The 12,105-nt window shown below is 41.7% G+C and overlaps 1 protein-coding gene across 1 annotated transcript in view; it reads right to left on the bottom strand.

The window, feature by feature from the left end:
- Window positions 1–596: 596 nt before the first annotated feature.
- TGM6 (transglutaminase 6) overlaps window positions 597–12,105 on the bottom strand; it is a 56,454-nt gene continuing 44,945 nt past the window's right edge. The window contains exons 11-13 of the mRNA XM_015149406.3: window positions 4,281–4,435; window positions 3,863–3,996; window positions 597–2,406 (exon numbers count right to left, since the gene is read on the bottom strand). Coding sequence (XP_015004892.3) covers window positions 2,253–2,406; window positions 3,863–3,996; window positions 4,281–4,435 — 443 coding nt within the window. The 3' untranslated portion in view covers window positions 597–2,252. The remainder of the gene's footprint in view (window positions 2,407–3,862; window positions 3,997–4,280; window positions 4,436–12,105) is intronic.

Here is a 12,105-nt window from a genome sequence, read left to right on the forward strand (position 1 = left end):
CTACATTCCCCTCCCTAAACACCTACAAGGGGACTTCAAAAGATGCATGGAAAAGTAACGTTAAAATATAAACATAAAAAGTAGAAACTTTATTTCTCAATATGAGCTCTGTCAAGTTCAAGATATTTTTGTAAACAATAATACCTGCCATTTAGTCCATCCCTAAGGAACTGAGGGTCCAAGGGATTTAACCATGTTAACATAGTCTTTTTTTTTTTTTAAACACAATTAACTGAAGAGAAATGGGCACCTTTAAAGATTTTGTTTTTAAGATTAGGAAACAGGCCGGGCACAGTGGCTCATGCCTGCAACACTTTGGGAGGCCGAGACAGGAGGATCACTTGAGGTCAGGAGTTTGAGACACACCTGACCAACCCCGTCTCTACTAAAAATGCAAAAATTAGCTGGGCATGGTGGCACACGCTTGTAATCCCAGCTATTCAGGAGGCTGAGGAGGGAGAATCGCTTGAACTCGGGAGGCAGAGGTTGCGGTGAGCCTAAATTACACAACTGCACTCCAGCCTGGGTGACAGAGCAAGACTCTGTCTCAAAAAAAAAAAGAGAGATTAGGAAATAAAAAGAAGTCAGATAGAAGTCAGATGGAGCCAAATCAGGACAGTATGGTAGATGCTTAATGAATTCCAGTCAACACTCTCACAAAATTGCCTTTGTTCGATGAGAGGAATGAGCAGGAGCATTATTGTGGTGGAGAAGGATTTCTGGTGAAGCTTTTCTGGGGCTTTTTCTGAAAGCTTCAGCTAACTTTATCAAAACACTCATAATAAGCAGGTGCTCTTCCTCTTTGGTTCTCCAGAAAGCCAACAAGCAAAATGCTTTGAGCATCCCAAAAAACAGTTTTCATGACCTTTGTGCCTGACCGGTCCCCTTTTTTTTTTTTTTTTTTTTTTTTTTGAGACAGAGTCTTGCTCTGTTGCCCAGGCTGGAGTGCAGTGGTGCAATCTCAGTTCACTGCAAGCTTCACCTCCTGGGTTCAAGTGATTCTCCTGCCTTAGCCTTCCGAGTAGCTGGGATTACACACCACAATGTGTGGCTAATTTTTGTATTTTTAGTAGAGATGGGGTTTCACCATGTTGGCCAGGCAGGTCTCGATCTCCTGACCTCAAGTGATCCACCCACCTCAACCTCCCAAAGTGCTGGGATTACAGGTGTGAGCCACCACACCCGGCCGGCTGGTCCACTGTTGCTTTGACTGAACCACTTCCCCCTCTTGGTAGCCATTGCTTTGATTATGCTTTGTCTTCAGGACTGTACTGGTAAAGCCACGTTCCATCCTGTTATGATTTTTTCAGGAAATGCTTCGGGATCTTGATCCCTTGTTTACAATTTCCACGGAAGGCTCTGTTCTTGTTTGCAGCTGATCTGGGGGCAACAGTTTTGGCACCCATTGAATGAAACATTTTCTCAATTTCAATTGTTCAGTCAGAATTGTGTAAGCTGAGCCCAGTGAGGTGTTGGCTGTTGTTTGTGCTATTAGTCACTGGCCCTCTTCAGATTTAGAGCTGCAGATTTTAGGGGAATGCAATCCAGTTTGGGCCCTTCCTTTATCTTCTTAGATTATTCCAGGCAGCAGTTGTGCCTCAGATCCTGGGCCTGTGTCTTCACTGAGGGAAAATCTCCCTTTGCTTAAAATCTAATGCTTTTTAGGATAGGGACTTAGGAGGTATAAATGGCACACAAAAGGGGCCTCAACTCTGCCTCTAGCTCACCCTGTGGCCTCAATAAGTTTCCTTCTTCTCTGTAATGGGAGTGTTGAGGGATGGTTAGGTTCCAGCTCTTATACTTTTGGGTTCTCTGTCAGGACTGTGGGGAGGATCCTTGGCTTTTGATGTGGCCAGGGCATTTGAGAAGCAAGGAGAGTCCAAGGGTCAGCCAGGGTGACCGTGAGCTGGCAGAGCGGAGTACGGCAGAGCTGAGTGGGCCAGGGTTACTGTGATGCTTGGATCTGTCAGCCTCCCAGCTATGGGTATGAGACATGAAGGTTGGAGAGGCTCCCTAGGTTCTTACATCATCTATGGTTGTCCAAAAGTTTAAGGATTACTGAGTGCAACACTTCATTTTACAGAAGAGTAAACTGAGACCCAGGAGGAGAAGGAACTTGCCTAAGTTTACCAAGTAGGGCAGAGGTTGAAGCAGGATTAACTGAGGCCCCCTGGCTCCCACGTGGAAGAGACAAAGAATGGGCAGGAGGAGGACAGGGGCCGAATTGCCCCCTCTCAGTCCCTCATGATCCATCACTTGGCAGTGGCCACATGGATGATCACAAAACCCTTGATGTCCGGAAAGTGAGGGCTTACAAGGTCCACCTGCAACTGCCTTGGGCCACTCTTGGAGGGGGTGATGTCAAACTGGACTGAGGCCCTCTCCTGAGGCTCCAGGGTGGGCACGCTGGAGGAAAAGGAGGTGAGAAAGGAAGACTGTCAGTCCTCTTGCCATTTTGAGTCTAGCCTGCCAATCCACGGCTCCCCAAACTCCTCAGGATCAAGTTCACCTTGTGGCTTGACATTCAAGACTTATCAACATGTTTCCAGGCCAGGTGCGGTGGCTCACTCCTGTAATCCCAGCACTTTGGGAGGCCGAGGTAGGTGGATCACCTGAGGTCAGGAGTTTGAGACCAGCCTGACCAACACGGTGAAACCCCATCTCTACTAAAATACAAAAATTAGCCGGGAGCGGTGGTGCACACTTGTAATCCCAGCTACTCAGGAAGTCGAGACAGGAGAATCGCTTGAATCTGGGAGGGGGAGGTTGCAGTGAGCTGAGATTGCACCATTATACTCCAGCCTGGGCAACAGAGTGAGACTCTGTCTCAAAAACAAACAAAGAAACAAACAAAACCAACAAAAAAACATGTTTCCAATTTAATTTTCTCTTCTACCACCTGCATTCTTCCCATCCAGCCCGGCTAGTTTTCTGTCTGTGCCCTGAACTTCCCTCCTCTGGGCTTTCATCGGCTCTGTTCCTCCCACCTAGGATGCCTTTCTTATTCCAATCCACCCAAGGCCCAAATCAAGTTCTCTTCTTCCAGGAGACCTTCCCTGACAACACCAGCCATCAGGTGTTAACACCAAGACCTTTGCCTGGCAAACCGTCCTTCCTTCTTGATACCTGAAAATCTCAATTCATCATTTAAGGCTCAACTCAAACACTAGCTCCACTGGGACTTTTTCCTGGCCCCACCCTCACTTAAGGGCTGCTTTTGCTCCCCCAGACCTTGGACAAGGTCTTTTTCACAAATCACACTGTCCTCATGTGAAGGGCCATCTGTATCTGAGAGCCCTTCTCCAGGCAAAACTCCTGTCAGTGTTCCTAACAATCACACATGGGCCAGAGCACAGGTCAGTATAATCAAGGAACCACATAAGTAGCAAGCAGATGAATGGAAGAAGGAAGGAGTGAATGAATGATTGACAATCAACAAGTAAATAAACGAATCCATGAATGAACAGGAACATGTGTGAATGAATGAGTGAAGCATCAATGTAGGAATACATGAATGAAAAAATGAGCAAATGAGTGAATAAATGAGTAAGCAAATTCAAGAATGCATGAATGAATGAGAGAAAATGAATGAAAGTGAGTGAATAAGTAAATGGATAAATAAGTGAAAATATGAATGAATGATGTGAGTGAATGACTGAGTGAACGAGTTATATGATTTGAGTAAATGAATGAATGAATGAAGGAATAAATAAGTGAATGCAGGCTGATATGGATAGGCTGTGGGCTGGTTCCTGGGGGGTCCAGAATCTCTCCCACACCCCCCATCCCTGGCAACTTCTCTCTGGCTCATCCACAAGGAAGGGAGCCCCATTCCCTGCCAACCCCCCAGGCTGGCACTTACTCGATGCTGAGCTGTTCCTGGAGAAAGCCGCTGCCCTCCACCATCAGCGCACAGTCCTTCACTCTTTCTAAGAGGGGGTTGACTACTGTCACTTCCACCGTAACTGCCACTCCCACCATGGCTGGGCCCAGAACCTGAAAGGGGACAACACCGATGAGCCATCGCGCCTACTCCTCCTCCCTCCAGGAAACCGATGGTCCTGGCTGAGTTAGAGGATGTCATGTCCACCTCTGCCTCCATATACCCCATTACTGAGTGCCACCATTGCATTCATCCCCTTATGTCCAACCCACTCCTCCCACCTTGGAGAGCTAAAGCTGGAGTTAAAGGCACAAAACGCCCAGCTTCTGACGCTCTCCCCCAGCTCCGGAGAATGGGTGCTGCTTGGAACAGCATGGTAGGTGCAGGCTGAGGTTACCTTGATGGTGATGAAGTCCTCTAGAGTAATGTCCTTCTCCACCAGAAGCTTCTCTCCTTTGGTGACGAGGCACATGGCAGCCAACAGGATCTTCTTGTCCTCTGTCAGGTCTTCTTTATACTTAGAGTAAGATATTGTAATTGGGATTCTCTTCTCTGGAAGGGAAGCAGAGGTGGGAGTTGGGGCTTGGTGTCTTTCTTCAATGGCACTGGGAAGAAGGAAGGGAATGCCCAACTAATAGCTCCTTTCTCTCTGGTCCTTGCAACCATTCTGTGACAGGCTTTATTCTCCTCAGTTCTCAGATGGAGAAACCTAAGGCCCAGAGCGGGTATTTTCTTGTCCAAACTCATATAGGAAGTAAACCAAGAAATTAGGATGAGGTGGGAGTCAAATTCAGGTCAGGGAGCTACCACAATACCAGACTATTTCTCCAAGAGCCCCCAGAGATGCTTCCAAACTTTCCCTACTTATTCAGGATGGAAATCTCTCAGACCATCAACCATTCATCCCCTCCTTCACTGCTTATTGAGCACCTATTATGTGCTAGGTGTAAAGAAGAGGAAGACCAAAGGCCTGCCTCAATCTTCCAATCCTGTGAGGCCAATTTCCCTACACTTTTCCAAATGCCCCCCTCCACGAAGGCCCAGTCCCGGTCAGCCCCACCAACTGAGGGAAGTCTTCACTGACGGCTCCAGCCAGCGCTCTCATGCTCTCTGAGCTCCTGTGGTCCTGGCCATCTCTATCTCCCTCTCACCAGTCACAAACATCCTGCCTAGGTATTCTTTTCTTGTAAGCATGGATCACCACAAACCTCAGTCTTTTTTTTTGAAGACGGAGTCTTGCTCTGTTGCGAGGCTGGAGTGCAGTGGTGGCATGATCTTGGCTCACTGCAACCTCCACCTCCTGGGTTCAAGCAATTCTCCTGCCTCAGCCTCCTGAGTAGCTGGGATTACAGGCACGTGCCACCACATCCAGCTAATTTTTGTATTCTTAGTAGAGATAGGGTTTCATCATGTTTGCCAGGATGGTCTCAATCTCTTGACCTCATGATCCTCTCGCCTTGGCCTCCCAAAGTGCTGGAGTTATAGGAGTGTTTTTTTTTTTTTTTTCTGACTACTATGTATTCTTTCTTTCAGGTTCAATGTGCTCTTTCTGGTTTGCTCTCAGGCCCCCTCATTTCCTATTGTTCTACTCCCACTGCTTCCTTTATTTCGTTTTCTTCCTGACTCTGAAGGCATCTGAGTTTTTAACTCATGGAAAAGGTCCTTAAAGGGCTCAACACGGTTCATGCACTCTGCTACCCCAGGGCTTTGCATATCATATTCTCCTGAATGCCAGCAGGCCGATTCATGTGTTAAAGCATGATTTTTTTTAATGGGCTCCCTTAGTTCGGTTGGTCATTACTGGAAGAACTTTATTACAATAACAGTAATAAGTAATAATTATAGGCCAGTGCAGTGACTCACACCTGTAATCCCAGCACTTTGGGAGGTGAAGGCGGGTGGATCACCTGAGGTCAGGAGTTCGAGTCCAGTCTGACCAAAATGGAGAAACCCTGTCTCTACTGAAAAAACTTACAAAATTAGCAGGGCGTGGTGGTGTGTGCCTATAATCCCAGCTACTTGGGAGACTGAGGCAGGAGAATTGCTTGAACCCAGGAGGCGGAAGTTGCAGTGAGCTGACATTGTGCCATTGCACTCCAGCCTGAGTGACAGAGCAAGACTCTGTCTCAAAATAACAATAACATTAACAATAATTATTATAAATATAAAAGCTAACTTTTACTAAGGGAATAAAGTGTACTGCGCTTGGAAGTGCTTTTGCAGACTGACTTGTTTAAACCTTACAACAATTCCGTGAGCAGGTATTATTATTTTTATTTTATTGATTTATTATTTTATTGATAGTATATTATTATTGATAACAATATCAAAAACACTGATAATAAACATCATAAATTGAATGTTCGTCAGGTAGTAGGAATGATGCCAAATACTTTATATACATTATATCATTTACTCCTTGCATGGTGATAGATCATGGTTCTCCAAGTGTGGTCCTGGGACCAGCAGCATCAGCGTCACCTGGGAACTTGTTAGAAATGTAAATTCTCAGTGTCCAGCATGAAGAATCACCATATGCCACCATATGATACCCATGAGCAGAGCTCTGGGCATCAGCTCAGACCCTGGGAGAAAGGAGGAGAAAAGTTGCCCTTTAGAATGTTTGGATCAGGGCTTCTTGAAGTCCTTTGACTCACAGACTCCACTAACAATCTAATAAAAGCTGAGACTCCTTTCCCTAGAACAATGGTTCTCAATAGCACCGTCACTCAGCTGGACATAACTGACATCTGTAGAATATTGCATCCGACAACAGCAGGATACACATTCTTCTCAATCTCACATGGAGCATTCACAAAAATGGATCACATTCTGTGGCATAAATGACACATTAACCAGTTTAAAATAATAGAAATTATGCAATATATGCCCCCAGAACACAATGAATTCAAACTGGAAATCAACGACAGACAGAGAGCTGAAAAATCTAAAATACCTAGAGATTAAACAACACACTTCTAGAAGAACACATGGGACACAGAAGAAGTCTCAAGAGAAATTTAAAAGTATTTTGAAGTAAATGAAAATGAAACTACAACTTATCAAAATTTCTGGGTGCATGCCTGTAGTCCCAGTTACCTGGGAGGTTGAGGAGGGAGAATCACCTGAGCCCGGGAAGTTGAGGCTACAATGAGCCATGATTGTGCCACTGCACCCCATCCTGAGTGACAGAATGAAACTCTGTCTGAAAAGCAAAACAAAACAAACACCCCTCCCCCAACACACACATTTGTAGGATGCAGCAAAAGCAGTGCTTAGAGAGAAGTCTATAGTATTAAATACATATGATAGAAAAGAAGAAAGATCTAAAACCAATAATCTAAATTTCTGCTTTAGGAAACTGTAAAAAGGAGAAAGTGTTAAACTCATCTTAAGCAGAAGAAAAGAAATAATAAAAATTAGAGCAGAAATCAGTAAAATTGAAAATCAGAGATCAATAGAGAAAATCAGCAAAACCAAAAGCTGGTTCTTTGAAAAGATCAATAAAGTCAATAAGCTTATAGCAAGGCTAACTTATAAAAAAAAGAGAGAAGGCACAAGTTATTAATATGATAAAGGCAAGAGAGGACATCTCTCCAGATCCCATGAACATTAAAAAGATAGTAAAGGTAACAAGTTTGGGGAGTTAGGAAAAAAACAGATAGTAAAGGAATATTATGAACAACTTTATGCTCACAGGTTTCATAACCTAGATGAAAGGGACCAGTTCCTGAAAGAAAAAATCAGCTAAAATTCACATAAGAAGAAAAAGACAACCTGAATAGGCCTATATCTATCAAAAAATTGAATCAGGACTTAATAACCTTCCAAACCAGAATGCGTTAAGCCCAGATGGGTTCACTGGTGAAATATACCAAGTATTTAAGAATAAAAAATTATAGCAATTCTCTACAATCTCTTCCAGAAAATGGAAGCAGAGAAATACTTCCTAATTCATTCTATGAGGTCAGCATTACCTTAATGCCAAAAACCAGACAAAGACATTGCAAGAAAAGAAAACTACAGACCAATATGAACATAGATGCAAAAATTCTCAACAAAATATTGGTAAATTGAATCAACAATGTGTAAAAAATTATACGCCATGATCAAGTGGGATTTAGTCTAGGCATGTAAGGCTGGGTCAATATTAAAGTTCAATTAATATAGTCCATCAAATCAACAGGAAAAAAATAACATGATCATATGAATAGATGCAGAAAAAGAATTTGATAAAATCCAACACCCATTCCTGATAAAGCTCTTAGCAAACTAGGAATAGAGGAAGAATTTACTTAACTTGATAAAGAATATCTACAAAAAACCTACAGCAAACGTTATCCTTAATGGTGAGAAACTGCAAGCTTTCCCATGATGATTAGGAACAAGGCAAAGATGTGTCCCCACTTACTATTCCTTGTCAACATCATATTGGGAGTCCTAGCTAATGCAATAAGATAAAACAAGGAAATAAAATATATACAGATTGGGAAGGAAGAAATAAAACAGTCTTTGTTCACAAATGATATAATTGTCTATGTAGAAAATCCAAAAGAATTGTCAACAACAACACACAAAAAATCCTGGAACTAACGAGTGGTTATAGCAAGGTTACAGGGTATAAGATTACTAATATACAGAAGTCAATCACTTTCCTATATACCAGCAAGGAACAATTAGAAATTAAAATTAAAAAGATAATACCATTTATGTTAGCACCACCAAAAATGGAATACTTAGGCATTAATTTAACAAAATATGTACAAGATCTACACAAGAAGAACTGTAAAACTCTGATGAAAGAACTAAATAAATGAAGAGATATTCCATGTTCATGGATAGAAAGGCTCAATATTGTCAAAATGTCAATTTTTCCTAACTTGACCTATAGATTCAAAGCAATCTGAAGAAGTTATTTTGTGGATATTGACAAACTGATTCCAAACTTTATGTGTGGGTGGGAGGCAGGAATGAAGAGAAGTTGGATAATGGGTACAAGATAGTTAGAAAGGATAAATTCTAATATTTCATAATACAGTAGGGAAATTATAGTTAACTATGATTTATGGTGTGTTTCTAAATAGCTAGAATAAACTGTAATGTTTCCAACACAAAAGATACAGATAAATGTATAAGGTGATGGATATCCCAGTTACCCTGATTTGATTGTTACACATTCTATACATGTATCAAAATATCATGTGCACCCACAAAATATGTACTACTATGATATATCAATTAAGATTTTTTTAAAGATCCATGACATAAAAAAAGTTTATGTCAAGAGGCAAAAGACCCAGAGTAGTCAACACAGTTGTACAATTGTAAAATATTGAAGGAGAGGAACAAAGTTAGAGGACTGGCACTACCCGACTTCAAGATTTACTATAAAGGCACAGTAATCAAGACAGTGTGGTATTAGTGAAAGAATGGACAAAGACAGGCATACCTTATTTTATTGTGCTTCATTTTATTGTACTTTGCAGATATTGCATTTTTTACAAATTGAAGGTTTGTGGCAACCCTGAGTCAGGCAAGTCTATAAGAGCCATTTTTCCAAGAGCATGTATTTGCTTCTATGATCAGTGATCTCTCTTTTTTTTTTTCTCTTTAAGACAAGGTCTTGCTGTGTCACCCAGGCTGTAGGTGCAGTGGTGTGATCATAGCTCATTGCAAACCTCCAACTCCTGGGCTCAAGCAATCCTCCTGCCTCAGCCTCCAAGTAGCTAAGACTATGGGAACATGCCACCACACCCAGCAGATATTTTTTATTTTAATTTTTGTAGAGATGGGGTTTTGCTGTGTTGCCCAAGCTAGTCTCAAACTCCTAGGTTCAAGCAATTCTCTCACTTTGACCTCCAAAAGTGATTGGGATTGGGATTACATATATGAGCCCCTGTGCCCAGCCCTTGATCAGTGATCTTTGATGTTACTATTGTAACTCTTCGCTGGCACCACAAACTATGCCCTATAAGACATTGAACTTAAATGATAAATGTTGTGTGAGTTCTGGCTGCTCCACTCAATGGCCATTTCCCCATATCTCTCCCTTTCCTCAGGCCTCCCTATTCCCAGATACATAACAATATTTAAATTAGGCCAATTAATAAACCTACAATGGCCTCTAGGTGTTCAAGTTAATGAGAGTTACATGTCTTTCACTTTAAAACAAAAGCTAGAAATGATTAAGCTTAGTGAGGAAGGCACATAGAAAGCCAAGATGAGCCAAAAGCTAGGCCTCTTGTGCCAAACAGCAAGGTTTTGAATACAAGGGAAAGTTCTTGAAGGAAATTAAAAGTGCTACTCTTGAAGGAAACTAAAAGTGACTTAGGAATTATAAGAAAGCAAAATAGCCTTATTGCTAATATGGACAAAGTTTTAGTGATCTCCATATAAGATCACACCAGCCATAACATTCCATTAAGCCAAAGCCTAATCCAGAGCAAGGCCCTAATTCTCTTCAATTCTATAAGGATTGAGAGATGTTAGGAAGCTACAGAAGACAAGTTTGAAGCTAGCACAGATTGGTTCATAAGGTTTAAGGAAAGAAGTCATCTCTATAACATAAAAGTGCAAGCTGAAGCAACAAGTGCTGATGTAGAAGCCACAGCAAGTTATCTAGACTCTAGCTAAGATCGTTGGTGAAGACGGCTACATAAAACAACAGATTTTCAATGTAGAAAAAATAACTTTATATTGGAAGAAGATGCCATCTAGGACTTTCACAGCTAGACAGAAGTCAATGCCTGGCTTCAAAGCTTCAAAGGACAGGCTGACTCTGTGCATTAAAGAGCTAATGCAGCTGGTGACTTTAAGATGAAGCCAATTGCTCATTTACCATTTTTAAATCCTGGGGCCCTTAAGAATTATGCTAAATCTACTTTGCCTGTGGTCCATAAAGGAACAACGAAGCCAGGATGATAGCACATCTGTTTATAGCATGGTTTACTGAATATTTTAGGCCAACTGTTGAGACCTACTGATCAGAAAAGAAGATTCTTGTCAAAGTATTACTGCTCATTGACAATGCACCTAGTCACTCAAGAAGTCTGATGGAGGTGTACAATGAGATTAATGTTATTTTCATGCCTGTTAACATAACATCCATTCTGCAGACCATGAAGCAAGGAGTAATTTTAATTTTCAAGTCTTTTTATTTAAGAAATACATTTCATAAAGCCATAGCTGCCATATATAGTGATTCCTCTAATGGATCTGGGCAAATTCAATTGAAAACCTTCTGGAAAAGATTCACCATTCTAGACATCATTAAGTATATTCATGATCCATGGGAGGAGGTAAAAATATCAACATTAATAGGAGTTGGAAAGAAGTTGATTCCAACTCTTATGGATGACTTTGAGGGATTCAGGATTTCAGTGCAGGAAGTCACTGATGATGTGGTGGAAATAGCAAGAGAATTAGAGTGCAGCCTAAAGATGTGACTAAATTGCTCCATCTGATGGTAATACTTGAACAGTTGAAGAGTTGCTTCTTATGTGTGAGCAAAGAAAGTGTTTTTCAAAGATGGAATCTATTCCTGGTGAAGATGCTGTAGACATTGTTGAAACGGCAACAAAAGATTTTGAATATTACATAAACTTAGTTGATAAAGCAGTGGCAGGGTTTGAGAGGATTGACTCCAGATTTGAAAGAAGTTCTACTGTGAGTAAAATGCCGTCAAGCACCATCACATACTACAGAGAAATCCTTCGTGAAAGGAAGAAAGTCATTCAGTGTGGCAAACTTTATTGTTGTCTTATTTTAAGAAATTGCCACAACCACCCCAACCTTTGGCAACCACTACCCTGATCAGTTAGCAGCCATCAACATTGAGGCAAGACCTTCCACCAGCAAAAATACTATGACTCAGTGAAGGTTCAGATTTTTAGCTTTTATTTATTTATTTTTTTTAAATTTATTATTTTTATTTTTTTTGAGAAAGAGTCTCCCTTTGTTACCCAGGCTGGAGTGCAGTGGCAGGATCTCAGCTCACTGCAGCCTTGACCTCCCGGGCTCAAGTGAGCCTCTTGCCTCGCTTCTGAGTAGTTGAGACAACAGGTGTGTACCACCATGCCTGGCTAATTTTTTTGTTTTCTTTCTTTTTTTTTTTTGTAGAGATGGAGTTTCACCATGTTGCCCAGGCTGGTCTTGAGCTCTTGAGCTCAAGTGATCCTTCTGCCTCAGCCTCCCAAAGTTCTGGGATTACAGGTATGCACCAC

The sequence above is a fragment of the Macaca mulatta genome, chromosome 10 (assembly GCF_049350105.2).
Source record: "Macaca mulatta isolate MMU2019108-1 chromosome 10, T2T-MMU8v2.0, whole genome shotgun sequence".
NCBI lineage: Eukaryota > Metazoa > Chordata > Mammalia > Primates > Cercopithecidae > Macaca > Macaca mulatta.